This window comes from Rhipicephalus sanguineus, chromosome 3 (assembly GCF_013339695.2).
Source record: "Rhipicephalus sanguineus isolate Rsan-2018 chromosome 3, BIME_Rsan_1.4, whole genome shotgun sequence".
Classification (NCBI taxonomy): Eukaryota; Metazoa; Arthropoda; class Arachnida; order Ixodida; family Ixodidae; genus Rhipicephalus; species Rhipicephalus sanguineus.
Genome location: NC_051178.1, coordinates 7,842,200 through 7,864,082, shown reverse-complemented (window position 1 = coordinate 7,864,082; position 21,883 = coordinate 7,842,200). Strand labels below are relative to the sequence as shown.

Here is a 21,883-nt window from a genome sequence, read left to right as displayed (position 1 = left end):
AACAGCCGGATTACTCTCGACCGAAGACTATGCACTCACCTGCGCCCGCCGGCAGCAGACCGATTTGAGAGTATTCAACAACATGGAAGCCGACAGAACGCGAAGCTCGCCGAGCTTTGTCGAGTATTGTCGAGGACTGTAATTTGTTTCAGTGAAATCGGTGTTGTTGGCGGAATGGCTGAATGAAAAGAAGAATCTGCTTTACAGAGAGCTGCTGGAGACTGACCTCGCTGCTGTCCCGTGTGGGGCCCCGCACAGGAAGGGAGGATACAGTGATGCGCCGATATCGGCAGCTTTTTTTTTTTCTTCTACGGATAACAGGTAGCGACAGTGCACATTGAACTGCTGCACATCATGTTTCCTTCTCTCGGTTCGCATCTTCACCTTAAAATCGGTGTTCAAACACGGGTCATGTTCTGACGCAACTACTTTTGGCAACAGCGCCACTGCCGGCCAAAGAATCCTGGGTGTGCAATGCGTGCGCAAATAAAGCGACAACTTAACCGCTACTCTTCAATCTGCCAATCAACGTGAATTAAAAGAGATATATATCTCAAAGGGGATCGCCTTAGCATACGGCCGCAGAAATAAACTGAACTACGCGCCAGCAGAGCAGAAATAAACTGCGAGAACAGCCGTAGGGCTCGAGCAGAAGAAAAGTGTACTGGTTGCCAGCCTGTTTGTCAGCTAAATCTGCGGTGTTCCGCCGCCAGAATCCGGATGTGAAAAACAGGTTGGGGTAATCCGTCCACGAGCCACGCGGACGAGGGCAATCGCTGATGTGAGGTCACGTGACGTGCCGTCCGTCCCGCCACATCCGGATTCGGTCCGTCGTTTGAATGCACCATTAACGTGCACCTAAATCTAAGTACACGGGCCTCAAACATTTTCACCTCCAATCGAAAATGCGGCCGCCATGGCCGGGATTCGATCCCACGACCTTTGGGTCAGCAACACGACTCAGTACACATAAATTAGAAGTATGCATGTGTGCACATTGCTACTTGTCTGGGCAGTCCAAAATAGCTTGGCATCCCAAACTACTCACCACTGCGGTCAGCCAGCAGGTTGAGCAGGGCCGCCTGGGTGTGCTGGAGCTGCGACAGCACAGGACCCAGCTGGCTGCAGCGCTTCAACAGGCTCAGTGTCCACACGCACGCTGCCTGCACCCATCCATCTCTCTTGCATAGTTTGCATGACAGGGCATTTGGTACGTCCAACAGAACACCATGTACAACGCTAACAGCCCAATATAAAAACTTCTAGAGATCATGTCACTACCAGTCTGGCTGATAAAGGTAAGTGTTTAGTAAAAATTGCACTGATATGACATGAAGTGGAGCCCTAAATTCTCACGTTTCAATCCATGCGCACCGTACATGTAATTCTTAACCTCAGTGTTATGCAGCATGCTTGTCCACGATGTCAATACAATAGAGTTTCACTGCTGCCGCAAAGGAAGACCGAGCCAACAAATTCACTCTTATGTGGATGCCAAGGGTCTAATGTTTGAGTTACAGGTGGTTGTTGGCAAACGCACCTTTCGAATCTGATGCGAAGTAACAGAGAGCAACAGCTAAAATTGAGCAGCATCTTTCTGGCAATGGCTGCCAAGCAATCAAAGGCAGCAAGGAGGCACGCATTGTGTCACACATCCAACATGGCAGTTTCATATTCTGCATCTGCTTGCCATAAAGGGTGTCCAAATATATATATATATATACAGTGGAACTTCGATTATACGACTTTCAGGGGACCGCGCAAAATCGTCGTATAATCCGGGCGTCGTATAATCGAAAAACCGAGAATATAGGCAGTGACGGTCATTTTTGCCCCACAACAGCGGGCACATAATGCCTAAGAAAGTCCGCGGCACAAACCTACGCTGCTCCGAGGAACGCAGATTAAATTAATTGAAAAAATGACAACCACGCATTTTATCGGAGGTGTGAACGAACCTTTATTTCTCACCTTTTAAAAAAATCTGTGATTTTCTTCTGAGAGTTTGCCCAGCCACGACGCATCAGCTTTCTTTCGATAGCTGCAACATCTGGCAGCAAGTCGCCGATCTCATCGCGTGCGCAAGCAAACCGCCGAATGTGGTCGACGTAGCACAACACGTCTGCGTAAGTCGGAACGGACACGCTAGCCTCTGCAGCGTCGTCCATCTCTTCCTCGTCGGAAGTTCCCGCAGTGTCGGGACGCACAGTTTCGATAATGCCATCCAGCGACACTTCACTGCACACTGCAACGTCGTCGTCGGCACCAACATAGTCCGCGAAAGATCCAGGCAGCTCCAGGCTGCCGAACTCTGGTTCATCGTCAACAGGCAGTGCAGCTTCACTGGTAGAACAAGCACCACTTCTATTAAAGCCGCAGTGCCTGAAGGAGTTGGCGATAGTTTCTGGCGTGACTGCGTCCCATGCACTAGCAATGTAGTGCATTGCATCAAGCACAGAAAGCTTCTTATCCAACTGCTTGCGTTCCATGCCCGCCAGCCGACGCTGCACCAGAAACTTCCGATATTTCTGTTTCATGCACTTGATGACGCCAGCGTCAAGTGGCTGCAGCTGGCTAGTGCAATTGGGGGGCAGAAATACAACTTTCACATTTCTCAAATGCGACATATCTGATGGATGGCATGGCGCATTGTCAAGCAGAAGAAGAATCTTTCTGTTCTTAGTCCCCAGTTTGGAGTCCAGCTGCTGCAGATATGTATAAAACATAGCAGCCGTCATCCAGGCTTTCCGGTTGAACGTGTACTGGCACGGCAGCCTTTTCAAATTCTTGAAGCATCGCGGCTTCTCAAACTTGCCGATCACGAGGGCAGGAAGCTTTTCAGAGCCGTCTTCATTAGCGCAAAGCAATACGGTAAGACGCTCTTTGCTTCGCTTACCCCCGTGACAGCTCTCTCCTTTGAATGCCAATGTCTGTTCTGGCTGCATATTATAAAATAATCCAGTTTCGTCCGCGTTGAACACGTCGGACGGCTTGTATTCCCGTATCAATTCCGGCAGCAACGCAGTCCACTTTTCTACAGTGTCGGAGCTGACTGACGCGCTCTCTCCACAGCAGCGGCTGTACACAACTCCACTGCGTTTTTTAAAGCGATCCAACCAGCCATTGGAGGCTTTAAAGTCGTCAATGCCGCAGCGCAATGCAACTGTCTCAGCCTTCTCCTTCAAAATTGCGCCATCCACGGCGATTCCTGAACGGCGGGCCTGACGCAACCACTCAACGAGGGCCTTCTCCATGGCAGCATATTTGCCATCTTTCGCGGCCTTCCTGTTCAGGCCGAACTTTGCCGCATTTAGTAGGATGCTGTCCTTCTTCGCGAGGATCGTTTTCAGCGACGACTCGGGAATGTTCAGGTCGCGGGCAATGCTGGCCTTCGTTGCTCCGTTCCGCTTCTCTGCCTCCTCGATTACGCGAAGCTTTTCTCCGAGTGTCAGCGGTTTTCGGTTCCGCGACATTGCGAGACGCAGCACTCGCAACCAAGAATTCGAAAGCTTCCTCGCACACCAATGTCCGAACACAGAAAATTTTGCACGTGGACACAGCAGCTGCGGCGCAGCACAACCAACCGATGAGGCAAACACGTGAAGGAATGGCACGGCAGTAGGCCTATTCGATTTGCAAGCTTCGACCAATCGCGAGCGGCTAAAACGCCCCAGCCCTCTGGTAGCTAGACAGCGGCGAGCTCCGGTTCCCGCGGCTGTCGCAAACATTGGCTCAACAATCGCCGTTCAACACGTCCGGTATAACGACACGAAATCTAGTGAAAGTCATCGCATACTAGAAAGCGAGCTCGAAATTATCTGCCATGTTATCTGCTCACAACGGTCACTACAAAACCACCCAAAAGAAGAGAGAGAAAAAAAGAAGGCGACAACGGAAGTGCGCAGTGCAATGCGACAAAACGAATGCGCTCCGGCTGGCTCCGGCCAACGTTGGCTCTGGCTAGCTATGGCCGACGGCGTGTCGAAAAATTGAAGAGGCCCTGTGGTGGCAGCACGAATACGAACTCGGTTCCTCGGTTTCCCGACTTTTTTCGCCCGGCCGCAGTGTGTTTGCGTGCCAGCCCGCGTCATCGTAGGTCTTTTTTTTTCTCGGACAGTCCAGCGAAGCGTCGTACGAGGCGGGGCCGGCGTAAAATTGCGTCGTACAATTGAGGTTTTTAATACATTATTTCTATGGGGGTTTTGCCGGGACCAAGCCAATTCGTCGTAAAACGCGGGTCGTCGCAGGACCGGAGGACGTATAATCGAAGTTCCACTGTATATATATATATATATATATATATATATATATATATATATATATATATATATATATATATATATATATATATATATATACATGCAACACCTCCTGCCTCGACTGTTGTAGTCCTATTGCCCATGTGTGACTTGCCCCGCTTTAGCCTCTCCGGACCAGCCTCCCATGCTCTGCTTTGGTACCAAGGCATCTAACATATTCATTTGAATATAGGTTTTTTTTCTGGAAATGTTGGCCATAATTAGCTATCAACCTACATTTGTCACCAAAGAAACTCAACCTACACTCAAAGTTAGCAAAAGTACCGAGGTTCCACTGCCATGTCCACCATTTTTCAAACAGCACACGCTACACTGGTAAATTACATATGTGTATTTGCAGTAAATGTGTACACTACAAAAACAAAAAAGGAAAAATGGCATTACGAACTCTAGTGAGAGTGTTCATAAAACGCTGTGAATGTTGCCTACAGCTCAGACTCGGCCACTGTAGCTTCCCATGCCAGCAGACTCGCCAAGATCTTTTGTTGACAGATAAAACCATGGAAATAAGAACACCGTCATTCACAGAACCATGATCACTGTATGTGATTTCCTTGTTGCCAACACTAAAATAACTAAACACATGTAGCACACTTGCATGACGACAGGAAGCATAGGAGTCTCTCCATTGATGATGAGCCTACACCAATACTGTGCAACAAATGCAAACTCGAAGGCTTTATTTTTGCCAAGTGCGTTAAATGCGTCTTCTGTACCTTTGAATAGCAAATACAGATCTCAGGGTTAACAATGTGCGACTTTGAGCGAGTTGGTACTTCATACTCGACCACCGTTAACCCCTTAATCGTTTTGTTTTTGAGAGTTTTTCTATCAAAAACTGTTTATTTTCTTTCAACTCGATACTGAACACTTTGCACCTGAAAAGCATGTTTTGACTGATGAAAAAGAAATATAAGCGTATATTAGTCAAATTAGCATAACGAAGTTTATTGTCCCATGGCCTATTAGCATCTTTCACGATTTGCAAAATAATGTCATCGTCGAGAAACTGGCAAATATAACACGTCAAGTCATCAAAGTAAACTTTGGTGGTGTCCAAATAATTAGCGCCTGAAGAGCTGCATGGCTTCATTTTCCGTCACAATGCATGAGCAACGCACGCATCGGCTTCACTGGACATCATTTTCAAACACAAGTCACGAAAAAATGTGAAATGACATTTAAAATAAAAGAAATTGCCTAGCAAGTTCTGCCATCTGTGAAAATGAACAGGTCTCGTTCGAAACACTCATGGGGAGATATTATATTGAGTGGACAAGCCACACTCGTCCAAAACGGTTAAGGGGTTCAGTGCAACACATTTGGATTAAAAGGCAAATAGGTTTGAATGAATAAAACGTTTGGACAAAACATTTGTCCATGTCTTTTTGTCTATTCTTCCAAACATTTCGCACTTAACTGTGGTCAAGATCTCAAAGGCTATGCGCTTGCTTGCATGAATCTGAAACAGCATGGGTTTTGCAAAAGATATGGGTCGACCAATACTCAAATATTTTTTTTACAGCGAAAGCTGTTATGAGATCATTTCACTGGCTGTTTTTGGCGCCGTAGTTGTCCGCCACCGCCGCCGCTGCCGCCACCGGTGTCCGTAACCAGTATCGCTCGAAATAAGAAAAGAAACGAAATAAGAAAAAAATACCAGGATGGAACGAGGTTCGAACCTGGGCCCTCTGCGTGGGAGCCCAGTATTCAACCTCTGAGCCATGCCGGTGCTTGAAACTGCTTTGCAAAAAGGTCCTATACAGGCTTCATGTCGGGAAGGAACCACATTAGCATATGCAATATAGCATGGTAGAAGAGTAAAATAAGCACCAAGCGTCGCGCAACGCGAATTCTGTAACCAGGCGTCACACAATGCGAATTGCGCAACGAGTAGGTTGTTGAATGCTTCCAATCCATTACAAAGGACTCTGCCATAATTCTTCATCGTCATCAGGCAAAGCATCAACAAAGTGCGCATAATGCCTTACATGCGTTTATAGCAGGTACCAACGCTCTCCGTAGAATGACAAAAATGGCACAGTGCCTGGTGCCTTCCTTCTCAAAAATTACAGTGATTTATAGCGTAGTGGGTTCCTTGCAAGTGCACTAGTATTGGTTGCCAAGGAAGCCCATAGGCGCATGATCCACTTCCTCGGGGTGTCAGTAAAATTACAATGATTTATAGCGTAGTGGGTTCCTTGCAAGTGCACTTGTATTGGTTGCCAAGGAAGCTCATAAACGCGTGATCCATTTCCTCGGGGTCTCAGTAAAGTTCTTCGCCCCCCCCCTACCCCCGTCTCTCTCCCACGTCAACGTATGTTATACAGCATGACGGGAGAGGGAAAATGCGACCGGGCGTCAGCCGATGCAAATTACATAACTGGTGGGCCGTTTAAAGATTCCAACCCATTACAAAGGGCTGAGCCATAATTCTTCATCTCTTCATCGTCATCAGTCGTCGCGTCAACAAAGTGCCCATAATGTCTTACAGACATGTAGCTAGTGCCTCGCTTCTCCGCAGAATGACGAATAATGGCTCAGTAGGTGCTTCCCAACTTCACAAAAATTGTGATTTATGGCGTAGTGGGTACCTTTCTAGTGTACTTGCATTGTAGCCCCAAGAGAGCTTAAGGGGCTCTAGAAACGCCGCTCTTCCAGCTTTCGCTGTGACTGTGCTGCGGTTTCAGCGCAGGCCTGGAGTTTTTTTTTTAGTTCTGAAGAGAGCGCAACATATAGGGGTTGACCTATATTCATACTGAAGCTATTTTGACTAAGCATGGTAGCCACATTCGTATTACATTAATGCTTGATTTATGGTCAAGCATGAGACTTACCCCACAGCTTCACCCATTCAAATGGTCTACAGATTGTCAGACCATATCAATGCACTAAGTCCTGGCTACATTCGGTCATCTTACAGCTGCTGCACAAAACAGCTGTCAGCTGATGGAGAGCTATGCTGTGGCAGGTCACTAGAACAACAATTGCTTGTATGTACAAGACAAGAACATGTGCTGTACTGACTGCATAATGGTGCTTCAGCCAGGCCCCGGAAAGTGAACGTCAGTTTCGGTTTTGTGGGATCTAAGATCGCGTGTTGTTATTATCGCCGGCTCTCAGAGCACACGGAAGACAGCAGACGCGGTCGGTTCAACAAACACATTCAAGTTTATTACACACTGCTTTTACATTCGGCGAGCTCGCCGGCCGAATCTTATTACAATCTAGTCACTCGCTAAAACAATTACACGCGGACAATGAATACTTGGATAACATAACACACACTCAACAACGTAACACATGAAATACACCATAACATACGACAAGCAATAACTGCGAATGCGGCGTGCGAGGACGCACGACTCACCGACGAGGGGCCCCGAGGGAAACGAGCCGCGGTATCGTCAGTATCGTCCCCCCCGCGGGACCCACCGCGGGGAGCCGCCCGTCCACGCCAGCCGCCAAATCTCAAAAGGCTTCCTTTTTCCCGCCCGGCGGGCGCGGCGGGCTCGCCCGCTTCTCTCCGGTGGCGCGGCCGTCGCTCGCGAGCCCAGCGCCACTGCCGCCGACGGCCTATCCGCGAGGCGCGCATGCGCCACTAGGCGCAGACAACTCCACAGGGGCCGACAGCACCCCCACAGTTTCAAGGAACACGCGCGCTCGTAGCGGTTGCCGGGCATCCTAAGATCTGGTTGAACGAAGTGTGGTTGATGTGGATGTTCGCATTTATTGTCTTTCACGAGTTTTTACAAAATAAAAAATTTGATCGATTTGTAAAAAATTCTTGTTTTGTTTATGTGTCTTTGTTATTTCTTATTTTGTGAACTTTACATTGGGCAAAGCGTGGGAACTGGTTGATTTGTGTTCGCAGCGCTTGCGTAGCCTTGCCACTCGCTCAGCGATATCACAAGTTGGATTGCGCTCGGTTATCTCTGTGATCAACACTTCTTGCGCAAAATTTTCTAAGACAATGGACGAAACAGACATGGACGAGTGCAAACTTCCAACTGAATTTATTATCAACATGTGACATATATATATACAAATATAAGTATGAAAAAACGTGTACAAGTTGCCACTCTCGTGCGGACGACCTTAGATTAGGGAAGCAGGTCGGTGTCTAAACCACCGCATGCGTGAGCATGCGAACAGGGTGGAAGGGGGCAGGGATGGAAATTTGGCCATTCATTGCCACGACTGTGGGTGCAAACCATTGTATCACCAGTGTACTGCTGTTTTTCATGACGGGGATCAGCGCACGCGAGATTGTGGAGGCAGCCAGAATGACACGGGAGGGCAGCAACTGCGTGAGCATGACATCAGTTTCATTGACACAGAAGGAAATGGCCTTCTTGGAAGGAACACTACATTTGGGGGAGTGAGTAGCTGATGTGTGCTGATGCAATGCACGCCTGTGCCACTGGTGTTTTTGTTCTTTTCATACTTATATTTGTATACATATATGTCACATGTTGATAATAAATTCAGTTGGAAGTTTGCGCTCGTCCGTGTCTGTTTCGTTCGTTGTCTTAGAAAATTTTGCACAAGAGTGTTGATCATGGAGTACCAACTAGCTCGCAACCATGGCAGGTATAGGGAGCTTCTGCCCTCTGCTTCAGCCACTTTATGATGTTCAGTTAGGGAAGGAGATGTGCTACCAAACGTGTTAAACGCTATTAGATGTGAAGCATCTTATAGCGGAGTTCAATCCGGTGGTGGTGGTGGTGTGCGGCGTGACCACCCTTACTGCGCATGCACAAACCCTCCCTCCTTCCCCTCTCCACTTCCCCTCTTCTCTTTCCCTCTCCCTCCCATTTCCCCTCCTTCTTCCCCCTCCCCTTTCCTTCCCTCCCCTCTCCACTTCCCCCTCCCCATTCCTTTCCCTCTCCCCTTCCCCCTGCCCTCCCCTCTCCAATTCCCCTCTCGCCCTCACCACTCCCCCTCTGAAACGCGGGCTCTACATGCCGAAACACTGCTTCGCATCGCCTCGTGGTCCCCTTTAGCGGGAGATGGTGTGATTTTTTCTTGTCTCTGCTGCAACCCTGACACTCGTCTAGATTGCTACATCTTCTTTAAAGGGACCGACAACTGCCCAGAATATGAAATGAGTTGACTCCACTGATGTAAAGATTGTCCGTCGCACTGACTCAAACCAACCCTGGTTTTTTCGTGAGAAGTAGATTTATATTTTTATTTATTAATTGAAAGTCGCGAAAAATGACCTGTGGTGCCTCTGGCGGCAAAAACATGAATGATCCGATGAAGATGGCCACGTGACCGTTGATTGCTGTACGCGGTTGACGATTTTTTTGTTAGTATTGAAATTTTGTTCGTTTCTTTATATTAAAAGGTATTACTCCATAATAATGTACATATAGGCCTGCTTTAGTAGTATGCATTAAAGTGGCGCTGCCTTCGCGTGACGTAATGATCCCATGCTCATCAGCGCGTCTTGAGCAACTTTTAAGCGTACTCATGCAACCGTGCACGCAGTTTCCAGGAGCGACATAGTTTGCTACCTACACTTCGTCTCACAAATGACGCGTGCTGCTACTCAGTGCGGCCGTGCATATGCACAGTTACGTTTTCGATTACTTGCCTTGGCTCGTGTATCGAGAGAGTAACGACGCCGGGACAAGCCATCCATGACACAGGCGCAGGCAACCTTGGGCGCAGGTGCATACAACGCTGTACAAATACCAGGAAGGTGTATAAAGCCACACATCTCATTGTAACAGCTTGCTATTTTCAAAAATGGTTGGAAAGCTCAAAATAAAGGTGGTTAAGCATAGTTACAGTAACTCCTGCGAAAGCAGAACGACGAAAGCTTTCACAAGGGCTAGCGGCATCGCTATGAATTCTCAGCGTTGCTGGAGCAAGCCTCCATGCGTGTTTGGAGCCTTTCAGATCGAAAAATACTGCTTATAAAATAACTACGTGCTTTTCGGATAAACCACTGCAGCTACAAACGCTACGAAGGGTTAGCTTCCTGTCGCGCCGTAAAAAACTGGGTCGAGAAAAATCAGTTGTCGGTCCCTTTAAATAAGGACTTCAGGCTTTCACTTTCTAAAATGTCTCGCTTGTATTAATTCTAAAAAAAAAGACAGGGCGTGCAAACACGGACAAAAGAAGGAGGTCAGGACACCACAAACGCCGACTAACAACTGAAGAGACGCACAACGGCTGAAAAGAAAGAAGGCACGAAAACTTATCTGCGCATGCCCATGCAACCGGCGAACCTATCAAGCCGGCACGCGTGGCGGTCTACGTGGAAGATAACTGTTAAGGCATTTGGTTTCATCTTTATGAAAGTTAATCGACGGTTGGCTCACGCATGCGCTACCACTATTCTCGATATGCCATGCTTCAATCATTATCCGCGTTTCTTCATTTCTATGCCGTTACAACACTGCGCATTCATCGAATTTTGGCGTGCACTTACAATCTCGACAATGTAAAGATAGATTAGAAGGTGAGCCTCCTGTTAGCGATCTCTTATGTTCCAGCAATCTCTGGTTAATGCATCGGCCCGTCTGTCCCATGTAGAAGTGGCCGCAGCTGAAAGGGATCTTATACACCACACTCGTACGGCAATCAGTGAATTTGTTGATGTGTTTTACGAAACAAATATCGGTCCGCTTCTTGTCTTTTACTCGCTCATTCTTCCTCTGCACAGCGGCACAAATCTTACCTAGCTTCTTGGCAGCCGTGGAAACAACATTAACGCCGTATCTATTTCCTACTTTCTTTAGCCTGTGAGATATGCAATGAACGTACGGAATACCTACGACACGTTTCTTCCTATCGCTTTCTGCAACCATGCTCAGACTTAACACAATAGACTTCTTTAAACGTTCTTTAAAGTTCTTTTTAGAATGAATACGTACCAACTAGCTCAGCTCTCTGTTATTCTCGCTTGTACTTGTCACTGTGGGTGACGAAAGCGCGTAAGGTCTGCAGATATAGCATTACGTTATCTTTGCTTGAGACGTAACCAATCAGTGCAAGAAAGGAGAAGGTGAAGAATTTGGGGGTGCTATCACCCCATGTAATGTCGTTTTCACCTCATGGCGCCCACACGCTGCAGTTAGCGTAATTAGTTTCTGCCGAGCGAGAGATTGCAGTGTGCTCTCGAGGGGGCACCAGTGGTGTCCCCTGGCGGTAGGAAGGTTCCACAGGGTCATGAGAGGGGCAGCTCTTCCCCTTTTGGGGCTTGGCATTGCTTGTGGATGGTCGGCTCTCGTGGGAAGTCCGTGGGGGCGATTCTGCAGCGCATTCCCATGGACTCCCATGGTGAGTCGAATATCGGTGACGTCGCATTCCCGGTACATTGTGTGTGTTATGCTCTTTGTGTGATTTTTATTGGCATTTTATTGGGTAGTTTGTCATGTTACTGTAGTTATTGCTAAGATTTGGTTGGCGAGCTTGCTGTTATGTAAAAGTTGATAATAAACGTATGTCTTTGTTCTTTAAAGGCGTGTACCATGTCCGTTTATTCCGAGAGTGGCCCTTTCGAAACCCCCCAAGAAAACAGACGGGACGTGGCACTACCTCGTCCTTTTTTGCACTGATTACTTATGACTCAAGTCAAGTCATACCACTAGCCCAACTCACATCTCTAACACTCCTCTTTGCCGTTCGCCTTCTGCCCATAACGTGGCACTGATGTGTCCAGGAGACTCATATAGCAGTGCAGCTTCTCGAGACTGACCGATATTTTCCGGCATTAGGCATCGCACACGCTCGTTGCAAGTCTTCCAAGGCAAGACGAGTATGTCAGCTTAACAGCTTTGCGTCTAATGCAGCAGAAAAAACAATGCACTCATTTTACACAAGTATTGTGCAAAACATAACCTGTGGCACTTCTCGTGGTCATTTTAGCTCATTCCCATCTTCCCAAGCTTGTACTTCCCATCATTCCTATGGTGGTTAAATGACTGCAGCACCAGATTGCTGCCCTTTAGTCTTTATATTAGAAAACTCTACGACTGTTTCCGAAATTGGGAGTTTGCCAGGTCCATGCTGAATCACCATAGAAAGCAGGGAAGACAATATTAAATCTGCTTTCCTGAGGTATTCTCATGAATTCCAAGGGCATTCAAGGAGAACTTTCAAAGGCCTAGAAAACCTAACTTCCAATTTCAGAGGTTTTAGAGGGCTCTAAAAGAACTGTAAGCACCCTAATATGAAGTGGTCCCCCACAAGGAGTTGGCAGTGAAGAGCAGCGCAGTGTTTTAGTTGCCGCCTATTAGAGCGCACAGTCGGTGTCACAATGCCGATACACTAAATATTCTGACGAGCACAGTTCAAAATGCTTATTGTGACAGGTTTGCCGACTATAATTTGGAAGTGCATGTTTGTTGGTGGCTGCAATCACATCTCCATGTAAACCTAAATAATATAAGGTCACTGGGACAGGAAAAAATCTTCTGATAAAATGGGTATCTGAATGAATGACACATACAAAAACCGAAATGCAAGAAAAACTTTGAATCACCGAAAGTAATCATAGGTGGTCGCTTGCAGTGTTTGCTAATTTGTGGCTCCCAGGGTAATGTTTTCCAGTAATACCCGATCCCAATTTTGCCGCAAGCCCGGAGAAACGGCGGTCCTTTAGAGCCGTAAGACAATGCCATGTAAGGCAATGCTGATGATTTATAGGTGAAGCCCCTCAGCCACGTTGCTTCCAGCGCAAAAGAATAAGAAAAAAGAAAACGGTTTCGTGGTCAACTGAAACACGCCCCTGCGGAAAAGAAGACGTGCTTCACCGCAACACACTGGTGACACGCGGGCAGCATGTCACATGCTTCTCGCAGTGTCAGAACGTCGTCGTATGACCATTCGCCCAATCTTTCTGGGAAAATAAATAATAATGGCCAGTCTGATGGAATTTCCAAAGTGTTCTGGCTCGAAAACATGATTATTGAAGTTTGCAAGCAGAGTTTTTGAAGCAGGTGTTGTAGGCAAGAACTCCACCAGCAGTGTGAGTGCACAAATTGCTGGAGCAAGCGCCAATCCGAGGTTTGCATACCACGCGAATTCCGTCAGACCGTCCTTTATTATTTTCTTGATTTTCCCAGAAAGAATGGGCGAATCATGTTGCACTGACGTTGCGACATGCTGCCCACGTGTCACCGCTGTGTTGCAGTGAAACACATCTTTCCTGCAGGCGCACATTTCAGCTGACCACGAGACCGCTTTGTTGGCAGCAGCCAGCTTTTCCTATAATTTATTGGCAACGCTACACTGCACTACCTTGTGGCTTCTACGGACCGTCGTAGCCGCAGATATGCAGTGAAATCAGGATTGCCACATAGCAGCCCAAAATACAAGACCACAAAAATTCTTTGAATTAAGGAAGATTTCGAAATAAGTGAGTTCGATTTAATGAGCTTTTTATTGTATACTCCTAATGCTTATCCATCAAGAAAATCGCACCTTGAGCCATAATCATCGGTCTAACCACTCAACCAAAATATACTGATCTTTTGTGGCTTGGCATCAACTACACCATAAATACATGGATGCACTCAATTTTCACAAGCAAAAGTGACAGTGTTGTGGTGTGTTAAATTCCATTTCCAGCAACTTCATTTAGGTGTCACACAATGAACACAAGGAGAGGAATTGGAAATGAAGACACACAGGACGAGCGCTAAACTTCCAAATGAAAATTTTAATCAAAGAAACCAGCTTCACACTGTCAGTGATGGAAGTGACACTTTGCTTTTTGGAGCAGATTCTGGAGCAGAAAAAATGCTAGTTTGAAGTAGCAATTGCTCTCTTAGGAGCATATGCAGTGATGTGATTGACTGAAGCTGTTTTGGAGCAGGTTTTTGGAGCAGCAAAAAGTGCGTTTTGGAGCAGGTAAAAGGGCTTTTGGAACAGCCAAAAACGCGTTTGGGAGCAGGGAAAACAGCTTTTGGAGCAGCTAAAAGCTCACTGCCAAGGGGAAAAATGAACCGTGTCAAGCAAAACAGTCAAATAAGGAGGAACTGTTTTGAAATAAAAAGTTCTGTCCAATAATGGCTGTTTGCATAACACCATTGGATCACCTAACAGCCCCGTAAGCGTAAACATTAGACAAGGGTGTCAATGCAGGCTGCCATTGGCGTTGCGGTCTTATAATGGCTTAGAGTGGCCAAACTAACAATGCAGGTAGGGTTTCCCAACTACAGTATAATCTTGGTGACACGAATCTGAAGGGGGAGCGACAATATTCGTATCGGCCAAAATTTCGTATCATCAAAAGACTAGCAATACCTGTTTTCAAACCACGATATACGCACAAAATATTCATCATCATCATCATCAGCCTGTCTACGCCCACTGCAGGGCAAAGGCCTCTCCCATGTTCCGCCAATCAACCCGGTCCTGTGCTTTCTGCTGCCACGTTATACCTACAAACTTCTTAATCTCATCTACCCACCTAATTTTCTGTCTCCCCCTCACGCGTTTCCCATCTCTTGGAATCCAGTCAGTTACCCTTAACGACCACCGGTTATCCCACAAAATATTAATTTCTGTCAAAAGAACTCGCGTATGCCTTTCTGGGACACACGTGAACGGACAAATAGGGGACGGCGCAGCTGGCTGCCGCGAAAGCGCGCGTCAAAGCTTCGCATGAGGCCAACTGGAAACTAAGTGAAGTCCGCTCCACCATAGTGACAAGCGAAGATCGACACGGAAGCCGAAAGGCTTCGTGCCAGGAGCGTAGGCGGAAATTTTTGTCTTGGGGGGGGGGGGGAACGGCACCTCCTTGATTTGAAGTGGGGGCCGGGCAGGCAGATGTGGTCAAGTGTCATTTTGGGCTCTTTATGCCATAGCAAAAAAAAAAAAAAAAAAGAAATAATAATAAATAATTTCGGCGGGGGCGGGGCGCCCCTCTTGGCTACGCCACTGCTTCGTGCCATTTTCTACGACTATATAGCCTTTAATCTACCGCTGCGTTAGCCGCGTACCTTCGGAGCTCGTAGTCGCTATCGATGATCGCGTTGATAGCGACCGTGGTTTCGTGTGCGGCGGTTGCGGCAAACGGTAGTTCCGTTTTCAATCCGCCTGCGCTGGCCGCGCAGGTGCCCTCAAAACTACGTCGTTTGTTGCTATCTATAATCGCATCTGTAGCGGTTTTGTCCGCGGCGTTTGCGGGAAGCAGCGCCACTTGGACTGGGTGGGCATTCGACGCACGTGCACTTTCGGAGTCCCGTCAGTTTCGTCGTCGCCATACATGATAGTGTCAAGAGCGACTGCGGTTTCGCCCACAGCGGTTATGGCAAACGATAACCACAGTTCTGACTGTGTGCGCACTGGCCGCGCGCGTACTTCCGAAGCTAACAGCATTCTGCTCTTGGCCGTCGCTCGACGGATTCGGTACCAAAGTTCGTATCACGCGCCGCGACGCGGAAAAGTGTTCGGAACATCCAAATTTCGGCCCATTCGACACAGTGGAATTCGGCTGGGAAATTTCACGAATTCGTATCAGCCGGTTACGTTTACATCAACGCCTCCTAAATTGGTTTACTTGGGTTCGCAAAGAGCCTGGATCGGATTGGGTTGCAATTTTTGTCATGTCCAAATACGTCTGATACGCAGGTCTTTGGAGTTTTCAGTACACCTGCTGAATTCCGATGCGTCTTCGTGGACTCAATGTGCCTCTTGTGTAGAATGTCGCTTTATCGCTGCAAAACCATGTTGTTATTTCTGCTGTGTAGCTACCCCTAACCGTGGTCAGCCGTAACCGTAGTCAGCTTAACCACGGTTAAGGTTGTCCGTGTGACAGGGGTGTAACACTCGTTCGAGTAGCGGAACCTAAAAATGGGTGCAAAAATAAGACAGGCGTGGACGTCGCTGCACTAACTGAAATTTTACTTCTATGTGCTGCGGCGGTGCGGTCACACCAGCTTGCGGCGAGCCGCTCCTTCCAAGGTGCATTTTTGGGGGGTCACGCCAATTTGCAGCAGTCTGGAGAGGGTTATGTCGGTTACGATTATGTCCCCAGAAAGCGCCGGGCAGCGTGCCGAGAAAAATGATGCACGAACACATTCCTCTCGCGGCACGAAAATGCCGCGAGAGGAGTGTCGAAAATGCTGCGGCAGCTTTGGAGTGTCGCATTTTGCCTCCGGCGGCGCGCTGCGCACGTTTTTCCGCTAATGTGCTTATAGTTTGGCGCAGTTTTGGCGCAAAACAGCGGAGATGTAGCAGGATGTAGCAGCTTTCATGTCTTGGTGCAGTTTGGCGCAATTGGCGCAGCTATCACATCACTGCCAGTGATGTGATTGACTGAAGCTGTTTTGGAGCAGGTTTTTGGAGCAGCAAAAAGTACGTTTTGGAGCAGGTAAAAGGGCTTTTGGAGCAGCCAAAAACACGTTTGGGAGCAGGGAAAACAGCTTTTGGAGCTGTTTTCCCTGCTCCCAGCTAAAAGCTCACTGCGAAATGGAAAAATGAACCGTGTGAAGCAAAACAGTCAAATAAGGAGGAACTCTTTTGAAATAAAAAGTTCTGTCCAATAATGGGTGTTTGCATAACACCACTGGATCACCTAACGGGCCCGTAAGCATAAACATTGGCGTTGCAGTCTTATAATGGCTTAGTGTGGTCAAACAAACAATGCAGGCAGGGTTTCCCAACTACAGTAGAATCTCGGTGATAGAATCTGAAGGGGGATCAAGCGACAATATTCGTATTGCCCAAAATTTCGTATCATCAAAAAACTAGCAAAATCTGTTTTCAAGCCACGATATACGCACAAAACATTTATTTGCGTCAAAAGAACTCGCGTACGCCTTTCTGGGACACACGTGAACGGACCAATAAACACGGCGCAGCTGGCTGTCGCGAAAGCGTACGTCAAAGCTTCGCATGAGGCCAACTGAAAATTAAGTGAAGTCCACTCCACCATAGTGACCAGGGGCATAGTAAGGGGGGTTTGGGGGGGTTCAAACCCCCTCGAAATTTTTCAGTTTTGCTTGCGTATATATACACGCACACATATAAACGCACGCCACGAACATACATAAAGTATCGTTGAACCCCCCCCCCCCCCGAAAAAAATTTATGGCTACGCCCCTGATAGTGACAAGCGAAGATCGACACGTACGCCGAAAGGCTTCGTGCCTGGGGCATATATGGTATGGCAAACTTTATTGAGGTCCTGGCCGAAACTTTTTCTTTTGGGGGGGGGGTGGCACCTCCTTGATTTGAAGTGGGGGCCGGGCAGGCAGATGTAGTCAAGTGTCATTTTGGCCTGTGTATGCCATAGCAAAATAAAATTTTTCGGGGGGGGGGGGGGGGGGGGGGTGGTGACCCCTTTCCCAGTTACGCCACTGCTTCGTGCCTTTTTTTACGACTATATAGCCTTTAATCTACCGCTACGTTAGCCGCGTAGCTTCGGAGCTCGTAGTCGCTATCGATGATCGCGTTGTAGCGACCGTGGTTTCGTGCGCGGCGGTTGCGGCAAACGGTAGTTCCATTTTCAATCCGCCCGTGCTGGCCGCGCACATGCCTTCAGAACTTTTCAAAACTACGTCGTTTGTTGCTATCTATAATCGCATCTGCCGCGGTTTTGTCCGTGGCGTTTGCGGGAAGTAGCGTCGCTTAGACTGGGTGGGCGTTGGACGCGCGTGCACTTTCGGAGTTCCGTCAGTTTCGTCGTCGCCATACATGATAGTGTCAAAAGCGACCGTGGTTTCGCCCACAGCCGTTGTGGCAAACGATAACCACAGTTCTGACAGTGTGCGCGCTGGCCGCGCGCTTACTTCCGAAGCTAACAGCATCCTGCTCTTGACCGTCGCTCGACTGATTCGGTACCAAAGTTCTTATCACCCGCCGCGACGCGGAAAAGTGTTCGGAACATCCAAATTTCGGCCCATTCGACACAGCAGAATTCGGCTGGGGAATTTCACGAATTTGTATCAGCCGGTTACGTTTACATCAACGCCTCCTAAATTGGTTTACTGTGGGTTCGCAAAAAGCCTGGATTGGACTGGGTTGCAATTTTTGTGAAGTCCAAATACGTCTGATATGCAGGTCTTTGGAGTTTTCAGTACACCTGCTGAATTCCGGTGCTGCTTCGTGGCCTCAATGTGCCTTTTGCTTGTAGCATGTCGCTTTATCGCTGCAAAACAATTATGTTCGCGGTTAATAGTCTGACTGCAGACAATGCAAAATCCACTGCCATCGCTGCCTTCGCGACACCAAGATGATATAGTGTCACCATTTTCGTCCATCTTGCTCAGGATGTTGACAATGAACTTGGTGGAACGACCTGAGGCTCTGACCCGCCGAGGACGGAATAGTCTTTGTTGATAGCCGTTCCACGGCGAACCTAGTTTTCCACGAGGTTGGCTCACTGACTGGAGTCGCGTTCAGTGAAAATCCTCAAACAACACGAAGCTGCCAATTAACTGCGCCAGTTCACGGCTGGTGCAAAGCTTGTCCGCCATCTTGCCAGCTTCTCTGTTTGCGATAACCGCAGTTAGGAGACTAAGTGCTGTTATTTCTGCTGTGTAGCTATCCCTAACCACGGTTAAGGTTGTCCTTGTGACAGGGGTATAACACTGGTTCGAGTAGCGGAACTTAAAAAAGGGGGCAAAAATAAGACAGGCATGGACGTCGCTGTGCCACACTGAAATTTTACTTCTATGTTGCTGCGGCGGTGCAGTCACACCAGCTCGCAGCGAGCCGCTCCTTCCGAGGTGCATTTTTGGGGGGTCACGCCAATTTACAGCAGTCGGGAGAGGGTTATGCCGGCCCCCGAAAACCTGAGCAAGCCAACCCAGCACTTAACGAGCCTCCCCATCAATCTGCGTCCGGTCAGGTCCCCCAGAAAGCGCCAGACAGCGTGTCGCGAAAAATTATGCACGAACCCATTCCTCTCGCGGCACGAAAATTTTGCCACGCGGCAGCTTTGGAGTGTCGCGTTTTGCCGCCGCCGGCGCGCTGCGCACGTTTTTTCACTAGTGTGCTTATAGTTTGGCGCAGTTTTGGCGCAGAACAGCGGAGATGTAGCAGGATGTAGCAGGTTTGACGTCTTGGCGCAGTTTGGCGCAATTAGCGCAGCTATCACATCACTGGGATTTTGTGAGAAGAAGTGTTGGCTGTATTGTATGTCAAAGAAGATGCAGACATTTTTTTTCTTCTTTTCATGAGTGACCTCCACATGGTGAAATGCTAGTGCAGAGACAGTGAGATGACATTTCCCAGCATATGTCAGCGCTACAAGAAAATACTCACCCATACTCAATCGCCCTCATTTTTTTCAGGCTTCACACCAACTAACCTTCATACTCACGTGTCTCACATTCCTACGTATAGGCACATGCGCTAACTTCTTCATTTTAATGTGATGGGTGTCACCTACAAAAGCAGTTACCACCGCTCGACACAGGCCATGCCCCTAGGTTTAGGAAACTTCTTGATTGTTTTATGCCTTTCTGAGAAGATTCTGCGAATAACACTAGTGGCCGAGTTCTTTCTGGAGCACCCGTGATAATGCTGGAATGTTCACTAACTTTTGCATAAAACATGACCTGTTCTGCCCATGATCAGATTATTGATGACCAACATCTGCGCTTGCCGTTATCATAGTACAGTGAGTGTTGCTTGTACTTTAAGTGTTTCTTTTTCTGGGCACGAGTTTATACTATCGATAACACTATCAATAGTATTTTTTTACCATCAATAGTTCAAAAGTGACTCAACTATTGATAGTTCTGCATCACTATAACGACAACCGCGTCATAGTGCTGGAAATCTGGCTGCTTAAAGGGCCAGTAAACAACCCCGAGGTCCAAAAATTGTAATGAAGAAAAATATGCGCACTTTTGCTATGTGAACATGCTGATGCAAGAATTTTGCGTGTTACAGGGGTTAGAACAGGGGTTAGAACCCCTGTTTTAAGTTAAGTTACAGGGGTTAGAACGTCCGTTTCAGCTGGTTTCAAATTTTCGCACGACCTCGGCACCCTTCTCCGCCACAGGGAAGGGAAGGCGTAGCCCGTCGTTGTGAATCCGCCCACTTTGGAAACTTGAAACAACGTCAGCAATTGACGTCATCGGCGAGCTCGATCATTCGCAATGCACTTCCGCTCGCTGTGGCTCCTGGTTGTTTATTGTTTACATTGTTGCACATGCTCCGTAACTTCACAGGCAGTTTTCAGCTCTTCAGTATTTTTAAACCTTCGTGACTGTTCACAATGCAGCAGGAATGCGTGCCTGCTTTCCAAGACGACGAAGGGGTGCGAGAGAAAAGTGTGGAGAACCCCGCTTACCGCGCGTGCAATGGGAAAACCAAGCAAGCGCGACCCGTCCCAGCTACTGGAGATTCCCCCTCTCTCCGCTCGATTTGCAGCCGACAACTGAACAACGCCTCGCCTCATGTCGAAGGCGAAGTGCGTGCAGGTGCTATGCAGTGCGAGGAATGTACGCGTGACAACCCAACAACTGCGTGGCCAAAACCGTACCACCGCAAGGCCAAAAAACAAGGCGCAGTTTCATAGCGGTGTGTGGGAACAGGAACTGACGTTAACTTGACAACTGTTTGTTGAGACCTGGTTTAGGCCTATCGACGAGCTCAGTGGTACGTCAAGTTGCCCATGGGCAAGCTTGCATCACTGCGCGTACGAGGGGGATTGGTCAGGCAAAGGAAAGAGGCGCGGGAATTGCTTTTCGAAATGGAGGGTCTGCGCGGCGCTGCACAGCGCTGTAATATTTGGAAAATGTGATCGCCGCAGTCTACTGTACAAAATGGCGAGCTTGTTTTGGGGTGTAAGAAAAAGTCGTAGCCTGTTTACTGGCCCTTTAAGGCAACATTGGTTGCGATGTAACTGTTCGATCAGAGTTATGCCGACACGACATGAACTGCAGACACTGGAAATGAAAGTATGCGCATTACTATACTTGCGGACAACTTTCCTTGGCAATGAAGTGAAGGCTACAGAGCCAAATCTTGCGTATCCTACTGCCAATGAATATAGTTCCACAATTGCATCCGTATTATCTATATGAGATATAAAAGCTACTTCATTTTCTGCATGTAGCTCTTCGAGAGAGGACGCAGCACACACCAGTGAGAGATTGTAGCGTTAGCTACTGCAACGGGCAATCAACAAGGCAACACTGTGCACAACCAATAGGAACGCCTGGCAACGCTGTAAGCAAGCGTTCCTTTTTGCTAGAACCCCACACAAGAATGCCGTCGATGTACACACGCATTCCTGGGAGGTCTTCGAATATCTGACTCCTTTCGGGATTTGCAGCTGAAAGCAAGAACGTGCAACTTGGGTGATTTACGAGACTCCCTGCTGAGGGACCGTGCAGGGCATTTCTAGCGCTTCCCTGCGTCAAAAACTTCTTCGCAAGATGTGTCAAGAACGCCACTTAAGGGGGGACACTGCTCTTAAAATTTTTTTCTAATTTCTTGATCGATTGTGATGATACTTGGTGAGTTTATGTATATTCATTGCGCCGATTTCAAATGTGCAACTATTTTTCTAGTATTACCGGTAGTCTTTAAAATACAAAATATTTCATGTGCCTTTTGGGGAGGAAGATTTTTTTTTTTAA

General features: G+C 47.8%; 1 protein-coding gene across 1 annotated transcript in view; it reads right to left on the bottom strand.

The window, feature by feature from the left end:
- LOC119386432 (proteasome adapter and scaffold protein ECM29) overlaps positions 1–21,883 on the bottom strand; it is an 814,720-nt gene that overhangs the window by 348,829 nt on the left and 444,008 nt on the right. The window contains exon 22 of the mRNA XM_037653733.2: positions 1,049–1,163. Within this exon, the coding sequence (XP_037509661.1) occupies positions 1,049–1,163 (115 nt within the window). The remainder of the gene's footprint in view (positions 1–1,048; positions 1,164–21,883) is intronic.